This window comes from Benincasa hispida, chromosome 3 (assembly GCF_009727055.1).
Source record: "Benincasa hispida cultivar B227 chromosome 3, ASM972705v1, whole genome shotgun sequence".
Classification (NCBI taxonomy): Eukaryota; Viridiplantae; Streptophyta; class Magnoliopsida; order Cucurbitales; family Cucurbitaceae; genus Benincasa; species Benincasa hispida.
In genome coordinates this window covers 38,473,005-38,499,800 of record NC_052351.1, presented here as the reverse complement: position 1 = coordinate 38,499,800, position 26,796 = coordinate 38,473,005, and the positions used below count along the sequence as shown (strand labels likewise).

The following is a 26,796-nucleotide window of genomic DNA, read 5'->3' as shown; positions in this document are numbered from 1 at the left end:
GCAATTGGCATACACCAAACTTGCAAATTAATTATTAACTATAAAGTAACGAAAAGCTAACATGATTTAAGAACCAAATAACAAACAGCAACCTCAATACTAAGCAATATGATAGATCTTGCCAACAATTTCATTTACAAAATGGATCACAAGAAAGAAGATTAAGAGCTTTCTACCTCTCCCAATTCTCATCATAGAGAATACTCAAAACGACATGCCAAAATGCCCAGTGGCCGGCCCTATCTAACAAACAATTACTTTGGCCACACACTAACCATACAAATTCTCACCCCCCGTTTCCTTCCTCATTTCCTTCCTCACGCGCTTCTGTGAACACACTAGTCTAATAGGAGTCTATCACAATACAATACAAATGACTTAAATGAGCTAAACACCAAGAAACAGAATGACATATTATTGGGGATTTGGGATGTATTTTTTAACATTCCCGAACTGCAAAACAACTAAAAGCTGTGGGTAGTAATCAATTTTGTAAAGAAACAAACTTGGCTGCCCTGTGCCCTTGTGGCCCTAAGATACAAACAGTCAATATATATACCAAAATTGAAACAAAAGCTGGCCATGGGAATCATCTCACTGGCAAATAGTACAAGCTGGCTACTTACTAAATGTGTTCTCTTTCGTAAATAAGAGATTTTGATTCCACACTTCCTAGCTATACATATAATGCAAGAAATAAGAGTAGCTGTAAAACTCAAGAGACAGCAGTAAAATCATAAACTATGTCAAAACAATAATCCAAAAAAAACAAATGTTTTGATGGTATTATCATTTAACGAGAAAGAAAGACGAAAAAAACAAAAAAAAACGTGCAAAGCTTCTATGCCAACGCTCCTAACATATCAGAGGATAGATTTATCAATATGTAACCTTGTATCTTGGAAGATTTGAGTTCCTTGACAATGCTCCTGCCTCAGTTTTGATAGAAAATACCCTCACAGACAACATGCATGCTCAAATACAACAGCCGAAGAAGGGTTATATAAACAAATAACTAAATGTTTCCTGACATGGAATCTGTATAAATGAAAAGCACGTGATTTATAAATGCTATTTGCTTGAAGTATATATGGAAAAGAAAAAAGAGTTCAGGGGACTTGGAAAAATATACAAAATCAGAGAAGATAGATACAGAATCCTAGCAAGTCTCTAGAAATGAACCTGTGGAAAATGAAAAGAAAAGTTTCGTCATATGTCAACAAGGATTGCAATTGACAATTGCTCAAAGTAATGAATGGTTGTAAAGAAAGACAAATGATTTCAGAATTATGACTGTGGAACAAGTAGGATCTCAGGATCCTTATGGGGTGGATTATAATCTCATAAATCTCGAATGGACTTGGCGATCTCCATGAACTTTCTATTCATATTCAAACTGAACCTCCACGTGCATATACTTTCTCATCAATTGGACAACGGAAAAGGTGAAGTTCGCTAAAGTTTGGCATTCATCATGGGTTTTGACCTCAGAAACAACCCCACATATGATCAACTTTTTCAAATTGGGGCACCTTCCTAGAAGTTTTCCCATCCATTCAGAGAAAAATTCACTAACTACACTCCATCCAAGTTCAAGCACTACCACATTCAACAAATTAGATGACCCCTGCAAGCTATGCTGAAGGATTCCATCTTTCAAATCATAACATAGAGATAGATGGCTTAACCTAGGAAAACACATACAAATAGTCTCTAAATCCACTACCTCATCATCGTCATCAAATACCACACCCCAAAGCCGAAGCTTCCTTAACTTTGATGATTTTGAGATCATGTGGTAGAATTTTGGCCACATAATTGTAAAGTTGCAGACATCTACAACCTCAAGATTTTCCATGTTCTCACCAATATCAAGATGGATAACACTTACATCATCAATCCTTAGAACTCTCAAGGCTCCCTTGCTAACCACTTCAAACAGCTCAAGAGTACAATCTTTTAAATGCATTACTTCAAGGGTATCAGCCTCCAATATAAACTTGTCCAAACTGATTGCTTCAACATATATATCTTTCAATGAGGAACTGCTAACTTCCATATCAGACATTGCAATATCAGGACTGATCAGAGCCAATTTCTCAAGTTTAGGACAAGTGGTCAGAAGAAGGCTCAAATCCAATGTAGAGACACTGACATGATTCAGTGAAAGTGATTTTAAGCAAGGGAACTTCTGATAACTGGGTTCTACACCTGTTATAGAATTATAAGCCAATGCCAGCACTTCAAGCTTCTGTCGACCACATTTCTCAATAATATTGAAGATCGGGGTTGTCTTCACATGATAGTGAAGTTGGCGCAAAGTATCCCTAGTATACATGAGCCAAGCCATCACGGGTGCAGCAGAGAATTCATCAACTTCATCCATTGAAATTGCCAAATGTTGCAGCGCAGTTGTCTGAAATATCGTTTGAGTTATAAGAATTTCCAATCTGCTGGTTGAGAGTTCATGATAGACAGGCCAATCACGAGAATCAAAAGAGAGGGTGTGGAGGTGATTGCGCCAAGCCTCTCTCCATTTCTTGCAAGTTACCGAAGCGATCACTGCATCTCGAGCACCTCTGAGCTGGGAAAGTATGTTACCAATCACTTCAACAGGAAGATGCTCCATCCCCAAAATAGGAAGCACAAGATGAACCAATTACTTCCAGAAATTTACACAGAGCATGAAATTCCAGCACCCAAAACCATGAATACACACCCAATAACAGGATTTAAATCTTAAAGCCGCCTAGTGCCCATCATCTGTACTATCTGCAGCAGTTATTAAGAACCAGAAAACCAATAAAAAACGGGTTTTCAATCAAAATGACGAAAGTAATTCAATACAAATTGCCAACAAAAAACCGGATCTGAAACAGAAATCTAAAAAAGAAAAGTTACCTACTAAAACAAAATTCTCACATGTAAAGTACAAATGAATCTGCAATCTGGGGTTTTACTAAAACAACAATGCTCACTCAAAATCCCCAGAAATTCCAAATTGTATCGGAAATCGATCGTCAACAAACAAACAGGACAAACTAATTAACGCGGCCAGCCATCAACCGCTTGAACCAATCTAATTCTCAGTACAAGTAATGGAAACGATAATCTATCAATTTCTAAACGTAATCATAACAGATGACTTGGCTTACTCGATACTGAGATGAAAATGATCCCGATCGAACTTGAACACCGGCGGCCATAGCAACAGGCTGTCAAAATGAAGACCTAGATTGTAAGAAGGGGAAGCTATTGGGGAATTAGATGGAAATTGATACTTACTGAAATCGAACAAAGATAAGATCGGAATCGGAACTTTGCATTCCACTGCTTGAGAAAAAATAAAATATTATAATAATTAAAATAATGAAAGTCGGGACTGGGAAGGGTTTGCGTTGCGTGTGTAAGGTGTTTCAACGTTTGACCACTGCTATGCTCTACACCCTACCCGTCGCTCCCTTTCTAATCCCTATTATCCTTTTTTTTTCTTTGTTAAATTATCAAACAGTTTAGCTTAATCTTAATTAGCATTCACTTCTTCAAAGTTAGTCGCTCATTTTTTCTTGTAATTATTATACTAATAAAAGTTAGACAATATTAAAGAAAAAATACAATCTGTTGGTACTTATTTGGTTTAAGAAGTTATATAAGAGACACTTTCGAAAATAGTTCTTAAATCATTTACGTCTTGAAGTTAGTTGACCATTATTTACATGTAAAAAAATATAGGAAAATTATTAGAAATTTTCACCTTACACGTTTTTTTTTAAATTCATTCACATAGGTTTTCTTGATCTATCTCAGGCGAGATCGATACCGAGATTTAGTTAAAAAAAAATTCTAACTTATTGATTGTTTTGGACCTTGTCTTGCTACATTTAGCCAAATTACACACTGATATTTAAAAGAATCGAAATGTTATGTAATCTTCCCAAATTTTTCCAAAATTAAAAAATCAAACTATGAAATATTACATAATTTAGAGGAATTTGAAAATATAATTGGTAAATTATTTAGATAATCAGAAAATCAATTTAGAAATTCGTGTAAATATAAATTGAAAGAAAGATTTGCAAGATTTTATATTTGGGAAATATCGCCCAAGATGAACCAAGAAAAACTATTTTTATGAGTTTTCAAAAAACATACTAATTTTGTAAGGTGAAAACTTAAACGTGTTATTTCTGACAATTTCCTAAAAAATATATTAATATGATGTTTAAAGAAAAAAAATGGCCATGACATGGTAAATTGAGATTAAAAAGGAAAAAACTCAATTTATTTTTTTTTCGTTGAAATTCACTTGTTGTTAAACTTTGTTGGTAAATTTAATGGAATAACTAAGCATACTGTCACGCGGTTAGAGCTCTTGCGCATGCAGCCTCCCGTGTGACACCTCGATTGTCCCAAGTCGAGGTAAGCCTTCTATAATACCCTCAAGTTAGATTGGTTTCGCCCTCCCATGAGCTCATCAAGGGAGTGGAAATAGCTCCCGACCAGTGTGGTGCTAAGGCTATATGTTCGTCCATCATAGACACTCAGGAATAGGCATATGCCTATAGCACCGCTTGTTCGCTATCTCGATGCCCCAGTGAGCATACCTTGGGACTAGTCAGCCCACTCGTATCTCGCCATGCATGTCAGATCATTGATATGTGACACTCTCCCCCACTCGATTTCACAACGTCCTTGTTGCGTGGAGGAGTGCAAACTCGCCCTTAGGGTCGTCACATGGTGTAGTTATTCCCTGCATACTCTAATAGAGGTCTTCATGCAAATCCTTAAACTTGTTTTATCAGTTAATTAAGTTTAAGTTCCTTTAATTGTGTGTTAAAGATGTGTATTAACATTAATGCAAGAGTAAGCTAAGTATATTTAATGAAAGATGTGTTGTTAATGTTTAAGAGAAGGAAAATCTTCTTAAGTGTTAGGAGTATATGCTCTCAGGTTGTAAAAGCAGTCGAAGCATAGAAAGTTTGGGAGTTTAAACAATGGCAAGCTGGAAAAGAGGCAGGAAAAATATGTTAAATATGGAATGTTGAGCTCTCGGGTGAGGTGGAAATAAGTTAAAAACTTAGAGAAAGTAGAGGACCCCACGCGTCGGAGCTATGAGGCGCCATGCGGCTAGAGGTCTAGGAAGAGGACGTTATAGCTAAATACAACAATGTGGTGTGAGGGAAGTTTGCTACCAACCTCGTATGCCAATGTTGAGAGCTAGGTTGATAAGCGAGGTGGGGGAGGATATAACGATGGGTAGAAGTATGCGCTGATCAGGAAAAGGCTGAAGTGGCCGCAAGGCCATGTAGTGAAGTTAAGCTGAGGAATTGAACTTAATATGATGGAATACACAAGCATGCAACGGAAGCAAACAAAATCAATAAGCACTCTAATTACATTTAATTTTAGTTCTAAAGCATGCATTTTCAAAAAATTACAAGTGGGTTTCATATTACATACCTCTTGATGAATTCTTCAATTCCAAGTTGCTCTTCACTCCAATTCAACTCCAAATCGACCGTGAACTCTACTATTCTCATCCTTGAATTTGAGTGGTAGAACTCAGATTTGAGTGAATTTTATGAAGGAAATTGGTGAGTTTGAAGAGGAAAAAGAAAAAGTTCCGGAAAAAAAAATCTCCAGCTTCAGCCAACTTATCTCTTTTTCAATTCAGAGAGTTTTTGTTCACTAGCAGCATGCAACCATTTCCATAATGAAATTGGCCAACAGCTGCTATCAATTGGAAGGTGAGAATTGTGTGATTACATGAGGAACACACTTCAAGCTTGAGAAAAGTGAGAAAAACCCACTTTCTTAAATTTCTAATTTTTCTCAAATTAATTCCTTAATTTCCAAAAATCTAATTAGTTCCAAATTAATTAAATTAAATTTGATTAATTTCTAATTAATCAAATTCAAAATTTCAATATTCAATTTCCCAAATTGAATTTTAAAATTGAAATTAATTTTATTTTTAATTAATTAAACATATTTATTTAATTAATTAATTTAATATCAAATATCAAATTAATCACACATCTAATTTCCAACATGAATCTTATTCATGTAATTAATATCTAAATCAATATTTAAACATTATAAATTCTCCAATTTCGTTTAATTTCAATAAATTAAACATTAATTATATGGAATATAATTAAACAACCCTAATTTGATTTTGAATTTATTCAAACTCAAAACCCTAATTTCAATTTAAACATTTTCAAATTGAAACTCAATTTGAACAATTCAAATTGATATCATTCCAAATTTACTCAATTTAATAATTCAAGGTGTTCATGTTTTACAACTAGTAGAGGGACCCGATGGACCTACAGATCATGAACTCCAACGATTTAAGATTAATTGGTTAAAACTCTTCAGAAAAATTAATCAGTATTCGTTAACTATCAAATCACACCACTATAGCTCGATAGTTGCACTCTCCTCACTATAGATATATTGTGTCCACATGATTTAACCATAACCAGTAAGTCGACCCTTCACAGGTTGTTCGTAATAATGGTTGGGTCAATATGCTATTTTACCCCCGATATTACGTCTTGTTCCTTAAATTCTAACTGATTCTCTAATGAACAATTGGTTTTTGATCTAATCATTAAACTGAATCCTTCTCAGGTCAGTGAGAGGGTGGGGGCCCTTGTTCAAAACTTGGATACAGTACTTAAGAGAATAACTTTTCTCCTATCCCTAAAATGGGTAAGTGTGAATTCCATCTTACACCCTATGTCCCCAACTATCTACCCGGTCTTACCCCTGAAATGGGAGGCTTATTAAGTCGGCGCTGTTGAGCCAACCCTCACCCATGCAAATATAAGGATAATCCCAAATAAATCGGAGTTCATAGTTAGCTCAGGATTAAGAGCAAGTTACCTAGGTCATCTAAGTGAAATAGACAGTCTTAAACAGTAAACAACGTTATAAAGTAAGAGTGACTTATTTCTTAGTCCGATCTTATAGAAACTCATTGCATAGGACGACCCTACTTCTCATGTCAATACATGAATGAATCTGGATCATTTCGTTTATAGTATCTTTACAACAACTTGTAACCGCTAGCTACAAAGTAGACCACATCCAATAGTGTTACTAAAATAAGGTACCCAACCTTAATCATATACTATAGACTGTTTTGGTTATTTACTTGAACTTGATCCATCTTTATGTCTCTACATAAAGTTCAAGTATTCATATAATAGCCATGGATCTTAGTTTATTGGATTTAGACTTTATGAATGCAATTAATAGATTCAATAACAACTTTGTTGAAGAAATGTTGAATAATATCTTTATTGATAATAGAATGTATTTAAGTTTACAAACTGTGAGTTTTATGATACACAACCCAACAAATTAACTGGTAAGTAAGCTAGATGGCAATCTTAGAGATGTCAATTGGAAGATAAGTATGCCAGATGGTGTTTAATTAAGTTGGAACGTCATGCAAGCCTAAGTATAAATTAACATGATGAAGAAGGCAAATGGTTTGCCAAAAGTTTTTTTACGACTAAGGGAAAAAGTGTTGTTGCAATTTGAAGACTTAGAAAGCGAGAGAGTTCTCAGCAAGCTTGAAGGAAAATTGGAGGATTCCAATCAACTCAAAAGGAGTAATGCTCAAATTCTAAGGTAAGTGAAAATTAAGATGTTTATGAGCAAATTCGTAGAAAGGAGTTTAGCTAAATGAATGTTAAGATTAAAGTTATGAAATCTGGAAAATTGAAAATTGAAATGATATTGTGGATGAATAAGCAGACAACTGTATACAAAGAACAAGCAAGCAGTTGACCAATTGATGATATACATTGATGCATAGACAAAGAGTTCATAACTAAGGTGCTCTGAGTACATCGCATAGTAGATGTTCATCACATAGGCTGAGAAGGTGTTTCAGTGCTTATCCGAGCACCCTGAGGAAAGATATCCAAATTTTCAACCATGTTATAAGGTAAGATGGCTAAGGATAGCTCATGCGGTAAAGATGGGTTATGATGCGTTAAACCTAGTTGTGATGCGATAAATTACTAGTATGCGATGAAGTTAAGTTTATACGCTAAGTTCAAAAGGGAGCTAGTTATACTGACCAAAGAACCTTTCCTTATTTCAAGGCAAACACAAGTAGGAGAGGCTTACAAACCCTTTGGATAAGTAGCTTAAGACAGTGAGTTACTAGTTTTCAAAATATTTTCTAAGTGTTTTACTTATGAATGTTAAACGCATAGTTACTCTTACTTCAATGTTCAACACATGCTTTTAGTAATAGGAATCGAGTTTAACGCATGATTGAAGTTTTCTAAAGACAGTTTTTATATGAAATCTCCATGCGTTCCACTTGAGTTTTCATGCCATGACTTGGCATTTAAATTAGTTATTTACTGATTCTTGTAAGTTTGAAAGTATGTTATTTAATGATGTTAACATGTGTGATGATATGAAGACCTACTCATAAGCTTTGGTACTGAAGGTATGGTAAAGTACCCAATTATATGATGATCTTTGCTACCAAAGGTATGATAAGGTAAGCAGGATCCTATTCAGTTCTATGTGCACATAAGATTTATGTTATCGACGTTGATGAGATCGAGCAAAAAGGCTCTCTCTCAACTAAGGTTAGTAGGTATTGAGCAAAATGACTCTCCCGCATGTTCGGGCAAGGGAGTAAAGGGATTCTACAGGATATGTTGATGAGTTTCAAACCAAGGTTTTCATATATATATATATATATATATATATTAATCTTTTGAAAATTAATTTAAAGAGAGAGTTGTAACTCCCTCCCCCTTTTTTCTCTCTGGTGGAAGACGTGTATTGTGAGTTGTTCAGTTTCCTACGGTTCTTCATCTTCTTCACAAAAGATTCACATAGAAGTGTTTTGTGTGTGTGTGTGTGTGTGTGTGTTTTCCAGCAGAACTCTCTTACACAAATTTTCTTGGGCTAGTTGCATAAATAGAATTCAAACCCAAAATAATAGAATATGTAGTACAAGGATAAAATAATTGCATATATAGATCAAAAAATGGTAAAAGACTAAAAAACCCATGCCTAGCCACCATTTTGCTCACTTCTTCTAATGGAGCACGAGACATACGCAGCGGAATAAGGATCTATTTACACTCTAATTGCTTTTAATTAAAAGGAAAATAACATGCAAATATAGGAAAAACATTAAATTAAAAGTGAGTAGAGTACAACCTTTGTAGCTCCAGAAAACGCTTTTTCTCGCGAATCTCGACCCGAACTCTTTCGAACTACCACTAGAATTTACCTGCTATTCTCTGGACTCAGAACCGGGTTGTGGGACTCGTGAATGAAGGAATGAAAAGGGAAAGAAATGGTGGTTCAAGGTTAATGTGTGAAAGAAAGGAGAAATTTTGGTGAGAATTATTGGAAACCAAAAATAGAAAACTTTTTTCAAGAAGAAGAGAAAAAGATTTCAAAAACCTCTTTTTATCAAACAATTACATGCATCTAATGCATGTAAAAACTCACCAAAATTCAACACCTTACAAAGCACTAAACCAAAGTGGGTTATGTGTCATTCTAAATGTTTACACATAGTCCACTTAAGTTAGTGGGATTATCCAACAAAAATGTTGGATAATTCCATTAACTCTTAGTCAAGGGCAAAATGGTGTTTTTCTATTTGGTCAAAGTCAAACTTTGACTTTTAGCAAAAAGTCAACCCTTTGACTTTTTACAGTTTTGACCCTCTTGACTAATTTTGGCCTCCCGAACATGAATCCGCATTCATATTTTTAAAATTCAAATCACATTTGAATATAGAGCACCATACAAAAGATCGATAGCGATATCGCATATACTTGTCGGTTTTAATCCCTTTTCTTAATTTAAACAATTCAAATTAATCTAACATACTGTTCTAAGTTTAATCCATATGAGCTAGCAGGGGGACCTAATAGACCTACAGATCATGGGCTCCAACAATCCGAGATTAACCGATAAAACTCTTTAACCTAATTGATCAACATTTGTTAACTAATGGGTCATTCCACTAAAGTTCCGTAGTTGCACTTCCCTCACTGTAGATATGTTTCTATCTATCTGATATAACCATAACCAGTAAGTTAATCTTTCACAGATTGTTAGTGGTCTTGGCTGGGTCAAAATACCGTTTTACCCCTGAGAACACTTCTTGTTCCTTCAGTCCCACTAAACCTCTAAAGAATAATTGATTTGTGGTTCAATCAACAAATCCAGTTCCTCTCAGCCTAGTGAGAGGGTGGGGTCCCTTGTTCTTATTCCGAAGTCAGCACTTAAGGGAACAACCTATCTACTACCCTTAGAGATGGGTAAGAGTGAAGTCTGTCTTGTACTCTATGTCCCCAGCTATTTACCCGGTCTTACCCCTGAAATGGGAGGCTTATTGAGCCAGTGTTGTTGAGCTGCTCTCACCCATGCAGATCTAAGGATAATCTCAAATAAACAGGAGTTCATAGTTAGCTCAGGATTGAGATCGAGTTACCTAGGTCATCAAATTTGAATTAGTCAGTTTTAAACAGTAAACGGTGTTATAAAGTAAAAGTGACTAAGTCGTGGTCCAGTCTTATACAAATTCATTACATAGGATGCCCCCACTCACATATCTCTATATGAACGATTCAGGATCACATCGTTTGTACTAACTACAAGTGGACGCATCCTAGTGTCCCAAACAAGGCACCAACCTTATCCCTATACTATGGACCATTTTAGGCTATATACTCGAACTTGATCCATGTTTTATGTCATACATTAAAGTTCAAGTCTACATTAATAGCCTCAGGACTTAGTTTATTGGATTCAAGATTACAATTAATAACAATTTTATCGAAAAACAAAATAGAATATGTTTATCAATTTGAAAACTACTAGTTTTAGGATATAAAATCCAACAAACTCCCACTTGGACTAAAACTCCTAGTGAAGTATCACAATGTTGAATTTAAGTGAGAAACATATGAGTACAATAAACATATGAATACAATAAACTAAGGCATATACCTAAAAGTTCTCCCACTTGTCTTAGTTTACAAACTTTGTAGACCTAGACTCTGTAGGTGACCTTCAATCACTTTAGTCGTGAGGACCTTTGTAAAAGGATCAGCAATGTTTTGCTCAAAAGATATCTAGGTCACTACAACGTCTCCACGATGTACAATCTCCCGGATAAGATGGTATTTGCGCTCAATATGCTTGCCGCACTTATGGCTTCTTGGTTCTCTTGAATTTGCAACTGCACCACTATTATCACAATATAGGGTGATAGGCAGATGCATATTTGGAACGACTTCCAAATCTCTCAAGAATTTCCTTAACCATACTGCTTTCTTTGTTGCTTCACATGCAGCTACGTATTCAACTTTCATTGTGGAGTCCGTAATATAGTTTTGCTTCATACTTCTCCACACTACTGCTTCTTCATTCAAAATGAACACTGATCCTAATGTAGATTTTCTTATATCTTTATCGGTTTGAAAAACAGAGTCCGTGTATCCATTAAGGATCAAATCCTTAGTACCATATACAAGTATGTAGTTCCTCGTTCTTCTAAGATACTTGAGGATATTTTTAACGGCAGTCCAATGATCATATCCAGGATTGGACTGATACCTACTGACTATTCTTATTATGTAGCATATGTCAGGTCTAGTACATAACATTGCATATATCAGGCTCTCTACTATGGAAGCATAGGGAATGTGTCTCATATCCTCAACCTCTTGAGGTGTCTTAGGACATTGATCCTTTGACAAATGAATTTCATATCTATAAGGTAACAGACCTCTTTTGGAATTATGCATCTTATACCCAGACAACATTTTGTCTATATAAGTTGCTTGAGACATGGCTAGTGTTATGTTCTTGTGATTCCGAATGGTCTGAATCCCGAGAACATATTGCGCATTTCCTAAATCTTTCATTTGGAACTGCATTGCTAGCCATTTTTTGATGTCAGTTAGATAACCTACTTCATTCCCAATGAGTATAATATCGTCAACATATAAAACTAAGAACGCTATAGTAAAATTGACGATCTTCTTGTAAACACGAGGGTCGTCAACATTTTGTTCAAAGCCAATATCAAATCTTATATTTTAAGATCTAGAAGCTTGTTTCAACCCATAAATGGATTTTTGAAGTTTACAAACCTTTTGTTCTTGACCCTGTGCAATAAACCCTTCTGGTTGAGCCATATAGATACTCTCTTCAAGATTGCCGTTTAGAAAGATTGTCTTGACATCCATCTACCAAATTTCATAGTCATAAAAGATGGTAATGGATAAGAGTATTCTAATTAACTTAAGTGTGGCAACGAGAGAGAAATCTTCTTCATAATCCACTCTCTCTCTCTGGGTATAATCTTTTGCCACAAGTCGAGCCTTAAAAGTCTGTACTTTACCCGCTTGGTCTCGTTTTCTCTAGTAGATCTACTTACAACCAATTGGTTTTACATCATTTGGTTGATCTACAAGTTTCCAGACAAAATTGAAGCACATAGACTCCATTTTGAGATCCATGGCTTTGACCCACTAATCACAGTCCACATCTTTCATCGCCTGTTTATAGGTCGATGGATCCTCTATGCCGTCATCAGGTATGACGACTTGTGTTTTTGTTAAACCTAAGTAACGGTCAGGTTGATGAACAACCCTCCCACTACGTCGAGACATTCTCAACTCTTGAGAAGGATGTGACTGACCAGATGTACTAGTTTTATCTACTACTTTAGTAGATGAACTAGCTCTATCTGTAGCGTCTTTGGAAATTTCATTCAATACTAGTCTACTGCGAGGTTGATTACTTCTTATGTGGTCTTCCTCTAAGAATGTGACATTTGTCGATACAAATACCTTAATCTCTTGAGGATCATAAAAAAGACCACCTTTTGTTTATTTTGGATAACCTACAAATAGGCATAGTTTTGAATGACGTTCCAATTTTTTAGGATTTTGCACCAACACGTGTTTCAGGCATCCCCAAATCCTAAAGTGACGTAAACTGCCTTTACGCCCTTTTCATAGCTCATAAGGTGTTTCTGAAACACTTTTAGAGGGAACGTTATTCAAAATATAGACGGAAATTTCTACTGCATATCCCCAAAAGGAATCAAGTAACTTAACAAAGCTCATCATTGAGTGAACCATGTCCAACAAGGTTCCGTTTCTTCTTTCAGATACACCATTCTGCTGAGGCATATTAGTTGCAGAGAATTGTGACTTGATTTTGTGTTCTATCATATAGTCTTGGAATCTTAAGTCCATGTACTCCCCACCTCGATCTGATCGTAGTGTCTTAATTGTTTTACCTAACTGGTTCTCAACCTCAGCCTTATATTCTTTGAACTTTTCAAAAGAATCAGACTTGTGATGCATTAGGTAAATATGATCATACCTTGAATAATCATCAATAAAACTGATGAAATATTCATACCCACCTCGAGCTTTGAGATTCATCGATCCACAGAGGTCCGAATGTACGAGCTCTAAGGGTATTGTGGCTCTGAGACCTTTTCTAGTAAAATATCTCTTAGTCATTTTTCCCTCAACACAAGACTCACATGGAGGTAAAGAATTGTCTTCTAACTGATGTAGGAGTCCATTCTTAACCAATCTCTCAATCATTTTGAGATTTATGTGGTCAAGTCTTAAGTGCCATAGATAGGCATTAGAGTAAACCTTTTGTCTTTTATTCTGAATTTCGACTGTTTTAAACATCTTAGTATTTAAGACAAATTTTGCTTTAGTTGGTCTTAACTTATATAAGTTGTTTTCACGTATAGCATAACAAATTTGAATACCTTTTCTAAAAATGAATGCTTCATTAACTTCAAAAGATATTTTATACATTTGTTCCAATATACTTGTGATAGATATCAAATTCCGTCTCATTTTAGGAGCATACAAAACATTTTTAAGTATGATATATCTATTGTTGAAAAACAACTTCAAGTCTCCCACTGCTTCGGCTGAGACAACCTCTTCTGTTCCAACCTTGAGGGTAATCTCGTCTTCTTCAAGCTTTTTTCAGGAACTAGTTTCCTAAAAAGAGAAGCAAATATGATTAGTGGCTCCTGAATCCAATATTCAGGTTGAGGTATCATACTCCACTAAACATGTTTCAGCAACTAGTAAATCATATTTACCTTGTGCTTCTTTCGAGGTAGGGGCCTGAAGACATTCCTCAGTTAAGAAAAATCTCAGGTCATCTAATACTAGTGTTGAATTCATATTTGTTTTCCATGTTAAGTAGTTGTTGCCGTTTAGTTTTTCAGAAGCTAATAGTTGAACTAAAGAGCTAGTCATGCTGAAAAGAAAAACATATCCTTTTTAGTAAAAAACATTAATCTTTAAAATCCAATCAAGTTTAGCAAAAAATAATGTACCCATCATTATTATATTTGCAACGATATTTTAACGGTTTAGAATAACCTTCACCGAGGGGTGATCGACTATTCCTCCATTGAACCAAGACTATCTTGACTAGATATTATCACCAGAATAACTCTTATTCCTATAATAACTTAGTTATCGCTACTTTGGTCAAGAATTTACCAACATTTAGTAATTCTCGTAAGTGTGACCCTCAATTTTTAGACCTCAAAGATCAGAATCATTATGCTCCCGAAGTTGGAAAGACAAAAATGAAAACGGACCTAAGAGACCCTATCAATTTCTAGAGTTTGCGGAGTTCTGAATCCTATAATACAACCCTCCGATTGGTAAGGTCGCTCCAAGGCAGACATGCAGGCGCCTTATAGAAATCTCACGATGCGACCTAATGAAAGAGATTGTAGGATGTGTTGATATACTTCCTTCTCCCACTTACTATGAACAACTTTCCCTATTCACCTTGGTATCGACTCATGCAAAACTCTTCGAATGGAGTCCGCTCCCAGGGAGATCCAAAGCCAAGCATGAATCTCACGATGTGAATTCTTAGGGACGCTAGAGCTAAAAGTACATTACTTCTCTCCAGCTGAAGTGTTCTAGATGGTTAGGGTATAAAATACTTAGTGATACATTTCAACTAACTTAAACATATCCTAAGTCTAGGTGATTCATCCGAGTGTAACTTTTATACTAGATTTTAACCTACGATGTCTAGGTGATAAACAAATTTTATTACCTCACACCGTTCACGCATACTCATAAAACCAGTTTAACCTAACTCAGACGTCGGCTCGATCTCCAGGTAATAGGTGTTCTGTGAACCGTCAACTTAAAAACCTTCAACCTTAGTCATCTTATCTGAATTTTTGCCAAGATCTTGCCGGGTGAGTTTTCTTGTAACTTCGGTTTTACAAGATATCGACCTATTTTCTATGAAAATTGGGATTGTTCGATGGTTAACCCTAAGTGAGCATGGATCTTATCTATATTATAGATTTTAGAAGTCTAGGTTATTTTATAACAACTATAATCCTAAAGCATTCATCTATAACACACTTCCTTCAAATAAACATGCTTTAATATAAAATTTATATTAAAACTAAGCATGCATAGTATATATTTTATAACACTTATAACATATAACAAATGCATGTCACATGCTTTTCCTATGGTGGGGTTTTAAAACTATATGACATACTATATGCACACATAATCAAACAACATTATACATCACATGCATAATAGGTAAACAATACTAAAGTTGACCAATTTTGGCATTAAAAAACAAATAACTAATTTATTAAAGAAATCAACAACCAGCTTCCCGAAACCGGCTTCAAACACTTTGAACCATCTAGAATCGCTCAAAAACCACTCGAACCAGTCCAAAAAGACCAAAAACCAAGTTGAACCGGTCAAACTGGCTCAACCAGGTTAGACGGACCGGTCCAGACGTCTGGATCGGCTGGTTAACGCGCACTGGCACGGTCAATGGAAGTGTGGGCGGGTCTGGTTGAACGAAAAGCATTGGTGCGCCAGCAGGCGGGCGGTGAACCGGGTCGATGCATGGGCGCGCGGCGCACGAAGCTATTTCGAACTAGGTCGAAACTCAGGGTGGCGGGTCGGGTCGTTGGGTTTGTGGCTGAAACGGGTCTGGAATCAATATTCCTTCAATTTTGATGTTGTCCTCTCTCCCAGAACCAAGTAACTACAACCTAATTTCAACTCTAATGACTCTAACAAAATTACAGACCCTTTTTCACACATTAATGCTCATAAACATGTGAGAAATTACAAATTTTCACAAGAAATTTAAAGAAAAACAATGCCAAAATCGTAATATATCCATTTTAGTTCACATTTCAAAGAAAAAAAATAACCACCAAAAGCAATTGAGCGTAATTAAAGTATGCTCTGATACCACATGATGGAATTAAAGAATTCCACTAACTCTTAGTCAAGGGCAAAATGGTGTGTTTTCTATTTGGTCAAAGTCAAACTTTGACTTTTAGCAAAAAATCAACCCTTTGACTTTTTACAGTTTTGACCCTCTTGACTAATTTTGACCTCCCGAATATGAATCCGCATTCATACTTTCGAAATTTAAATCACATTTGAATATAGAGCGCCATACAAAAATCGATGCGATATCGCATATACTTGTTGGTTTTAATCCCTTTTCTTAATTTGAACAATTCAAATTAATCCAACATACTATTCTAAGTTTAATCCATATGAGCTAGCAGAGGGACCTGATGGACCTGGACCTAATTAATCAACATTTGTTAACTAACGAGTCATTCCACTAAAGTCTCGTAGTTGCACTCCCCTCACTGTAGATATGTTTCTGTCCATCTGATATAACCATAACCAGTAAGTCAATCTTTCACAGGTTGTTCGTGGTCTTGGCTGGGTCAAAATATCGTTTTACCCCTGAGAACACTTCTTGTTCCTTTAGTCCTACTGAACTTCTAAAGAACAATTGATTTGTGGTCCAATCAACAAATCCAGTTCCTCTCAACCTAATGAGAAGGTGATGCCTCTTGTTCTTATTCCGAAGTCAGCACTTAAGGGAACAACCTATCTACTACCCTTAGAGATGGGTAAGAGTGAAGTCCGTCTTGTACTCTATGTCCCCAGCTATTTACCCGGTCTTACCCCTGAAATGGGAGGCTTATTGAGCCAGCACTGTTGAGCTTCTCTCACTCATGTAGATCTAAGGATAATTCCGAATAAACATGAGTTCATAGTTAATTCAAGATTGAAATTGAGTTACCTAGGTCATCAAATTTGAATTATTCAGTTTTAAACAGTAAGCGGTGTTATAAAGTAAAAGTGACAAAGTCGTGATCCAGTCTTATACAAACTCATTGCATAGGATGCCCCCACTCACATATCTCTATATGAACGATTCAGGATCACATCGTTTGTACTAACTACAAAGTGGGCCGCATCCATAGTGTCCCCATAACAAAGCGCCCAACTTTATCCCTATACTATAGACCATTTTAGGCTATATACTCGAACTTGATCCATGTTTTATGTCATCACATAAAGTTCAAGTCGACATTAAATAGCTTCAGGTCTTAGTTTATTAGATTCGAGATTACAATTTCAATAACAATTTTATCGAAAAACAAAACAGAATATGTTTATCAATTTACAAACTACGAGTTTTAGGACATAAAATCTAACATCTTCCCAGTTTTCTCAAATTAAAAGCTATCACTGATAGCAACTATCAGTTATAGCTACTGTTAACTACTACCGATGATGGCTTCTATCAATTGCTATCATTGATAGTTGCTATCAACGATAACTTTCAATTTGAGAAAAATTAATACAGTCTTGAAATATTAGCTTTTAGTTTGTTATCAATTATTAACAGCTATCATTGATACACTTTCATTAATTAGAATCAACCTTGAAATATTAATACTTAAGGCTATCAGTGGCCATTAATGATAGATTTATAAATAGTGATCAACTTTGAAAGAAAACCAACAACTTTGATTACACAGTAGCTATTACTAATAATATCTTTTATCATGTCTATTACTGATAGCAGCTACCAGTTGAAATCACTGATAGACTTTCATCAATTAGAATTAACCTTGAAATATTAACACTTAAGGCTATCAATGATAGACTTCTATAACTGGTTATTACCTTTGAAAGAAACTCGATATATAGATATCACCTAAGTTCTAAACTCGATATATAGATATCACCTAAGTTCTATCACCGATACACTAATATCACTCAAATTGTAATTATCAGTGATAGCTTCTTTCACTAAAAACATCACTGATAAGATGCTATCAATGATCTCAATGATATTATGATATCAGTGATAGTTCTTTATTACTGATAACGTGCTGTCAGTGGTAGTTTCTAGTGCTATCGAGTACCTTCTGTCACCGATAACGTTCTATCGAGTAACTTCTATTATCAATAATATGCTATTAATATTAGCTTCTATCATTGGTAACATGCTATCAATAGTAGCTTCTATCAATCATAGTCACTGAGCACCTTTCTTGTCCTTCCCAAACATTTATAAGTCCCTTTTTTTTTTCGACGATAACTTCTATCACTGATAACCATGTTATTAGTTATAACTTCGAGGCATTCCACTTACATTTTAGTTTGAGATTCAACTTTATTAATTAAATTCACTAAGTTGGCTATCAATGATAGATTTCTATAAGTGGCTATTTACTGTGAAAATATAATCAAATGTTAAGCTATCAATGATAGAAAATATTAATGGCTATCACTGATAAACTTTCATTTGCTATTTATATTTATTATTTATTACAATAATCAAACTTGATGATTGACTTGTTAGTGTTAAGTCACTTATGAATTGAGTACTTTCAAATCTTGGGTACAAAACTCAACCTCATAATTCTTGTGAAAAGAAAGGGAGGAAGAAAAAGTTCAAATTAGGGAAAGAAAAATTTTAAAAATAAGAGAAAGAGAAGAAGCAAAAACTGAAGAAAGGAAAGAAAATTAAATAGAAAAAAAGGAAGCAAAAACCGGAGAAGTGAAAGAAAAAGAAAAGGAAGACGTAGAAAATGCGAGAAATAAAATAAAATAAAATATTAAAAAAAGAAAAGGGAAGAAGCAAAAATTTGGAGAAAAAAAAGAAAATTAAAAAAAAAAAAAGAGAGAAAAAAGAAGGAAATGAAAGAAAATAAAAAGTAAAGGAAAGAAAAATAAAGGGAAAAAGAAGGAAATGAAAGAAAATAAAAAATAAAGGAAAGACGCAAAAATCAGATAAAGAAATGAATAAAATAAAATAAAAAGAAAAGAAAGAAGCAAAAGAAGGAGAAAGAAAAGAAAATAAAAAATAAAAGAAAGGGAAGATGCAAAAACTGAAGAAAGAAAAGAATATGAAAAATGAAAAAAAGGAGGGAATAAGAAAAAATAGAAGAAAATAAAAAAACTAAAAAAAGAAGGTGTGCAACAAGACAAGACAAAAGATGGCGAAACTGGATCAAGGGATTGCTTGAATAATTTTGGCTTCAAGGATAAGTTGTTATCTCTAACACTGATTCCTTATTCTAGAGAAGCATGTTGTGAATTCTTTGTACAATGCATAAGTTTTATGTTCTGTAAATTTTGATTATGTGTAAAAATCGAGATTCAAATGATCTCGCTTCCACTGTGAAACTTCACCGTTCATTCATTAAGTTCTAGAAAAGTATAAACTGCTAATCAGGTTTAACAGGTATGAAGGACGTAAGTTCATAGGAGTATGTTGGCAGTAGTTGTCACAGGAAAGTTGGCAACTGCTGTCTTCACATCTCTTCATGGATTAAGAGGGTAATCCAGGGAAGAGTGTGACACTTCATGTCCCAGAAAGACCCATGCTTTGCAGACACCCATCTTCGAGGGTGTGGGCAGTATGAGTTTGAAGAAACTCTTATCAAAGAGCACATATGAGCGAAAGCAAAATCGTTTCAAACTTATTGTGACAGGAACACCGCAGTCACTAATAAACATGCTAGTCGTGCATTTAACAACCAATTACGACATGCTTTGAACTATTAAACAACAAAGGAATAAGATACATACCAGTTGAAGAATTCTTCTTTGCTTTGATTCTCGCTCTCGTCAAAGGATTACACCTCTCGTTGTCGCTGTGCAAGCTAAACCAATCGTCCACCAAATCTCGCTGTCATCTACTCCCGAATGGACTCATCATGAACAAGGCAACAATGGAGGACACAACCACTTAAAAACTTGGTATTCTCGGAGTGAGAATCTAGAAGGTGTGGGCTCTGTTGGATTTGGTAGGGGGAAGGAGGAAGGAACAATCGTTTACCACAACCAAGCAAGTGGAAGATATTGGAAGTCTATCGTATAGACGACTGCTTGATCGTTTAGTAAAAGGTACAAAATCGTATAGTAAACTGGGGCTAATCGTATTGACGATTGTTTAGTAAAACGCTCGAGCGTCCAATCGTTTAGTAAAAGCTAGACGATCGTTTAGGTAATATTATGCGATCGTTTAGGAAATGCGTGCGTGTATATGATCAGGTAGTAAACTTTGAGCTATCATGTATGCTCTTGGTTTGCTAGGCGATAGGCAGTGTATTCAATCGGGGAGCGAATATCTGATCACTTGCAAAATGAAAACCATTTTCATTTTATCCTTCAGTTACGAAAACTGAATGTAACCTCCTACTATCTCATTCAGTTACAGAGAAGAAATTGCCAACAATTATCCCATAATTGTTTAATTAAAAAATAAATATAATCATATTATATTTATAACCTATGGTTTAATATCACATCATATGCAACATATGAACCATAGTTCTTTTCTCCTCCACTAGATATAAATCATATTTATATCCTTTTCCTCCAATTAATGTATCTCATACATCATGTCAACCATATCATATATAATTGACCAGTTTAATCATATCATATATAATCAAACTCCCTATTGTCAATTTGAACACTTCAATCTGACCCAAAAACTGATTATAAACTCGAATCCATTGAGCTACCAATGGGACCTTATGGATCTATGGCTCGAAGCTCCAATGGTACGTGAATAACTGACTAAACTCTTTAGCCACGAGATCCACTATCCGTTAACTGTGAGGCATTCCACTAAAGATTGACAACTGCACTCTTCTCACCACAGATATATTTCTGTGTCCATCAAATATAACTAATCAACAGTACGATAATCCTCACAGATGCTTGTAAGTACAGCTGGACCAATTTACTATTTTGCCCATGTAGTTACATCTAACTCTTTAAGTACCACTGATCCCTCTAATGAACAATACAACATAGTCCTACTATGTTGGACACCTCTCAGGCCATGAGAAGGTGTGTGGGCCACATCATTCAAACCCCAGGATCAGCCCTTAAAGGAGCAATCTATCTACTTATCCCTACTTTGAGGAAGGAGTGAATTCCATCTTGTGTAGCTGAGTTCCCAGCTCCCAAATCGGACGAATCTCCAAAGTGGTAGGTTTGAGTCGGCGATCTGGCCACTCACACCTATGCAAATCAAAGGTCTGCCCTCAAAGGCAGAAATTCCCAACTCACTTAGGATTGAGGTTATGTTACCTATGGTCATCCTAGTGAAGAGAAATCTCTGTCATGAATTGCGGTTAATAAATTTAGCCAATTAATCTCACATCGTTGGAGCTTTTGATCTATATGCCCATGAGGTCCCTTTCTTAGCTCATAAAGGGAATTGAGGTAAATATGTCTTGAATAGAGTTTGAAATGTTCAAATTCACTTAGGGAAATAATATAATGTATAATGATACATTATAATATAAAGTTTATATTTTAATTACACTTTATAATATAAATTTATGTTTGAGAATTAAATATTTGAATGAGTTGAAATATTAATTTAATATGAATTGGATTCATATTAAAAGTATATGTTAAAATTAATGCGTATTATATGCACATTAAAACTATAGGTTATGAGAGAAATACAATTGAATAGGATTTGAATGTAAGTCGAATTAAATATATTTAATTGAAGAATTAAATAATTATTTGATTTAATTAAACTAATTTAAGCAAAATTATAAATTATGTGAAAGATGTTTTTCATTTAAATATGATTTAAGTGAAATTATTAATAAAATTATATTTAGTTAATTATTAATTATTTTAATTAATTAATTAATTAAAATAAGATAACTCCCACGTAGAGGAGCTATCTGAAACGTGGACTATCTCACGTTTCCCATCTCTCTCAATTTGGTTAAGAGACCTACAAAATGTAAGCTTTTGGAGGTGATTGTTTTTGTTTTAATACATAGAAATGTTATGTGAAAATTGATATCTCCAAAATTCTCCTCGTTCTTCCTCTAATTTTGGTTCCCATAAACCTTAACCAAGAATTCTTAGAGAATAGAAAAGTAGCTTATTGGTGGTGTTCAAGAAATCCAAAGAGAATTGGCATTCGAGTCTTCAACGAAAGTGATTATCTATTTCCTTTTCTCTCTAGGATTGTAGCCTTGATTTCCTAATTTTACAATGCATACTTAACCTAGGAATTTTACAGTAGGTTTTGTTTTTGTTAAATATTTGTGATATTCTGTCTTGTTTTCTAGTGTATTGGTATTTCACATTTTCTAAATTAATTTCAAGAAAAGGTCCTGATTAATTCCACTACGTTAGGGCTTTTATCCCTGCACCTTCAAGATGGAGCGTTTGGTGAAGATCACGTGTGCAACCACTGCTCTGATACCACTCTGTCATATGGTTAGTTATTGAACTAACCGAACGTGCGACACTTGGATGTTCTTGCTGTCAAAAGATGCACCAAGTAAGCCTCAAGAGGTATTTTAGCCTATCAAAGGCACTAGGAACTCGTTTTAGAGGTTTAACAGTGTTCGGAAACCGAGGTGCTGCACGGGAGACGCCGCGTGTGTAAGAACTCTAACCTCGTGACAATATGCTTGATAAGACATAATTCTCATTAAATATTTTACCCTAAATGTGATTGAAGGAAAGTACAATTCTTTTGCAAAAAGTTCAATTCACACCCCTAAACTTTGGGGGTTGTATCAATTTAAACGTGGAATTTTATAAGTTAATCAATTAATACTCTCAATTAGACATAGTTTGAAAAATATAATGTGAAACATAGAATTGTTTTGATTATACTTTTAAATTGTTATAAGTGAATCACTTTATACAATTTATTAAGATTACATTTGAAAATCTTTTATGCTTTCAATTCTTACACATTTATAAACTTCTTCAATTGTCAGATTAATAAAATGGATGATTAGAATTGTTATATAGAAAGTTTATAAGGAAATTTTTATTTATTCGCTAATGAAAGTTTAAGTGTTTAATTAATGAATAAATTTATGAGTCCCACATGATTTTTATAAAAATAAAATGTGATGGAGAGGGTAAATTGATACACTTACGAAATATTTGAAATTTAAATTATACAATTATTAGTTTATCGTTTAAATGGATATAACCAATAAGTTTAGAGCTATAGGGGTAAATTTGAACTATAAAATGAGGATATAATTATTGCTAAACATATTATTGTAATAATAATTAAAAAAACTTAAAAAAGAATGTGAAAATTAATATAGTTATCGATACAATTAGCGGAAAAACCGAGTTCTTCTCTATATAATAATACCTGAGGCTTTAGATTTTCCCTCCATTTTTGAATATTTCAGTTGCTGCATCAAGAATGGCGCCAAATCGTAAACTGTTTTTCTTGATCCTTGTTTCCATTCTTTTTCTGCCACTACCATTCTCGGCCAGGATCTTCAAAGCTTCTGACCGGAAAAGACAAGATTCTTCATCAAAGCAAGGTTATGCATACGGAGAGTGGATTCCTGTGTTCGCCAACAAAGTATTTGGGGTTGATGAACGATGGTGATCACTAATTACTGATTACTCCGTTCATCTTTTTCATTTTCTTGCAATAATCAAGCTATATCGGAAAGATTTCATCTCCATAGCTGTTTTCTTCTCTCTAATCGGCCTAATCTGCAGATCACTAACCCTATTTTTCGTTGCTGCGACTGAGAAATCAGTTCTTGAAGAAACCAAATAAGTTTGATTCGCAATCCGAAGTGATAGCTTAAATTCTCAGGGCTTTCTCCAATTGGAAAGAGCATAAAAAACAATTTACCATTTCAAGTATATATGAACGAAAACTACATTTGCATTGCTTGCTTCATGAATCAATTTCTTTTCTTGATTCAAACAAAATTAGTAATGATCGGGAGATCAAAGAGTGTAAGAACTTATAGTTCTTTAACTTGTTATACTGATCGATGTTGTTAATTATTTCTCCTTTTCTGATTTCTAGCGACGCATACTCATATTTTTCGCTTCCATTTTGCCCTCCTGGAGGTGAAGATCACATTGCTCTCTTCATTAAATTGATATTATATACATTATATACATCGTTTATGTTTGATTTGTTGTGTATTTCCATTGACTACAGAAGGAATATCCAAAAGGAGAACCCTGAATGAAATTCTGGCAGGCGACTGCTTAACCAACACCCAATATGAGTTGAAATTTGGCGTTTCGGAGTCGGAGGGGTTTCTTTGCGAGAAGTATATGACAGAACATGATCTCAAAATGTTTAGGTTTTCCATTGCAAACAAACTTGAATACCAAATGTACTTTGACGACATCTGGTTTGGGAGTAAGGTGGGGGAAGTCATTGAAACAACAGGATTAGGACAGAAATTTTATCTTTTCAATCACATTGAATTCAATGTTGATTTCATGGAGAATCAAGTGATGGGCATTAGTGTTGTAAATAGTCTTGATTCTTCTGTTGACATAACCAATTGTACTGAAACCCTAGTCGAATTTTCCTACTCTGTCTTTTGGAATGAAATCAAATCCATAGAAAATTCGAGTTACTTTATACCCGGGAACAGAGCTTCAGCTGAGAAAGCCATGTGGGTTTTGGAAGAGAATCGACGCTTGTTTTGGTCTTCACTCTGGCTTTGGAGTATCTTGGCCTTTTGGTGGATCATTTTGCCTCTTGTACTTGCTTCGCCGTATCTCTTTCGGTATTTCTTGAGGAACAGGTAACATGGGCCTTCTTTTTGTTCTTGTAATTAAGGTCAATTACATTCAAGACTGTCGTTAATCGTTCATATGTATATATATTTTTGATTATTTACAGACAACCTCATGGAACTATTCGTCGTTTAAATGATAAAATGTGCTTCTGTCCTATGTTCACATCCTTACTCGGTGCTATACTGGGCGTTGGAACTCAGCATCTAATCATGTAACAGTTAAAATTGTATTTTACAGGCATAGTCTTATCATCTAAATCAGCATCTAATCATCAAACCAATTGTGTCTGCAGCATTGTGTTGCTTTTTGTTTCTGCATATGATGGTATCTACCCTTGCGACCATGAAAAAATCTCTGTTGATCTTGTTTTGGCATATTGTATAACATCAGTACTATCTGCATTTATGGCCAGATCATTTCATGAGAAATTTTCCCCAATTGGATCGGTATATATATTCTCAAAACCTTGTGATTTCACCATTTTACATCTGTCCATTCATGCTTCTCTTCTAATGAATTTCTTTCGTGCAGAAAGAATGTGTCTTTCAGACTGGCGCACTCTACTTTTTCCCAGTGTTCATAGCTGTTGTCCTAGGAATGGTATTTGGGATTAGTACTCCAATGGTTGACAATGCGATCTATAATCTTTTATTAGCAGGATTTGGCAGTGCCATTTTGATGTACATGTGGTGTATTGCAATAAGAGACTTCTATAGACCAGAGCGTAACACTGCAACTTGTTCCACCAGAAGACTACTCCTATATAACAGATCACCTTCCCCTTTATGGTATATGAAGACACCTGCCCAAATGGTTCTTGGGGGCCTTGGAATTTTCTTGCCAATCTCCCCTCTAATGGATGATATCTATGCAAGCTTGTGGGGTTTGAAAGTTTGTGGGTCATTCCTCACCTTATTTGCTGCATTCTTAATGGTCATCTTAACTACCATTGTTAGTGGAGTTACACTTACTAGTATTCAGCTACTCAAACATGATTACGACTGGTGGTGGAGGTAATTTATCCTTCTTTTAACCTTTTTGTCAACAAGTAGAAATAAAAGTCATGCCAATTACTATCGAAGTAAGTTCATTGTGATTATATTGCAGATCTGTATTACGTGGGGGTTCGCCTGCATTGTATATGTTTGGTTATGGTATATACTTCCTTTCAAAAATAAAGACAGAGAGTGACAAGGAGTTTGTCCTCCCTCTGGTGTACAATTGTTGCATTTGCTATTCATTCTTTCTGGTTCTTGGAACCGTTGGTTTTGGAGCTTCGCTGTTCGCCTTTAAATACTACATGGCCGGATACACTAAGAAGCGGTCCTAAATGTCAGCCTTTGTCTCGTTCCTTTCATCATTTTCGAAACTCACATTGTATATAATTACTTCATCATTTGCCTTTTCTGTATTCAAGGAATAAGATAGCAAATAAGAATTCACTTGCTTAGAATCCATAAAACCTTTACATTTTTTTAGAATGTTTCTTATTCTTATTCTAAACTCTTTTGATGATGACACTTAATTAGTTCTAATATGATTTATATTTGAAATATAATTCAAAATTCATTATTAATAAGTATATAACAAACTCTTGTTCTTATTTATACGAGTTTTACAAAAGTTATTCTTATGTTATTCGAGAAAAATTTGACTAACACATACAATAATATTATTATGTGAATGATAAGTTATACAATTTTTTTCATTATACCATTTTATTTAATAATTCTTTTTCCATATATCAATTTTAAACATATATAACCTTTTGCAACACATTTTATTTAATATACGAAATTGAATTTAACAC

The 26,796-nt window shown here is 34.7% G+C and overlaps 2 protein-coding genes across 2 annotated transcripts; one reads left to right on the top strand and one right to left on the bottom strand.

Annotated features, from left to right (window-relative positions):
* Nucleotides 1-1,039: 1,039 nt before the first annotated feature.
* LOC120074106 (F-box/LRR-repeat protein At1g67190) lies at nucleotides 1,040-3,463 on the bottom strand. Its single transcript, XM_039027117.1, has 3 exons — nucleotides 3,286-3,463; nucleotides 3,156-3,215; nucleotides 1,040-2,772 (listed from the first exon to the last, which is right to left on the bottom strand). Exon 3 carries the CDS (start codon nucleotides 2,627-2,629, stop codon nucleotides 1,382-1,384), a length of 1,248 nt encoding a protein of 415 aa, XP_038883045.1. The 5' UTR covers nucleotides 2,630-2,772; nucleotides 3,156-3,215; nucleotides 3,286-3,463; the 3' UTR covers nucleotides 1,040-1,381.
* A 20,162-nt stretch (nucleotides 3,464-23,625) lies between these two features.
* LOC120072583 (transmembrane 9 superfamily member 5-like) lies at nucleotides 23,626-26,354 on the top strand. The gene is made up of 7 exons (XM_039024979.1): nucleotides 23,626-23,813; nucleotides 24,253-24,296; nucleotides 24,391-24,991; nucleotides 25,090-25,197; nucleotides 25,279-25,432; nucleotides 25,518-25,999; nucleotides 26,094-26,354. The coding sequence occupies exons 1-7, from the start codon at nucleotides 23,626-23,628 to the stop codon at nucleotides 26,314-26,316; spliced, it is 1,800 nt and encodes a 599-aa protein (XP_038880907.1). The 3' UTR covers nucleotides 26,317-26,354.
* The last annotated feature ends 442 nt before the right edge of the window (nucleotides 26,355-26,796 follow it).

Bases quoted from the DNA above. Each gene is read 5' to 3' on its own strand.
- LOC120074106 (XM_039027117.1), bottom strand. From the start codon at position 2,629: ATGGAGCATCTTCCTGTTGAAGTGATTGGTAACATACTTTCCCAGCTC.
- LOC120072583 (XM_039024979.1), top strand. From the start codon at position 23,626: ATGGCGCCAAATCGTAAACTGTTTTTCTTGATCCTTGTTTCCATTCTT. The intron at 23,814-24,252 runs GTGATCACTAAT...TCTGATTTCTAG, and splicing joins TTTGGGGTTGATGAACGATG to CGACGCATACTCATATTTTT. The intron at 25,433-25,517 runs GTATATATATTC...TCTTTCGTGCAG, and splicing joins AATTTTCCCCAATTGGATCG to AAAGAATGTGTCTTTCAGAC.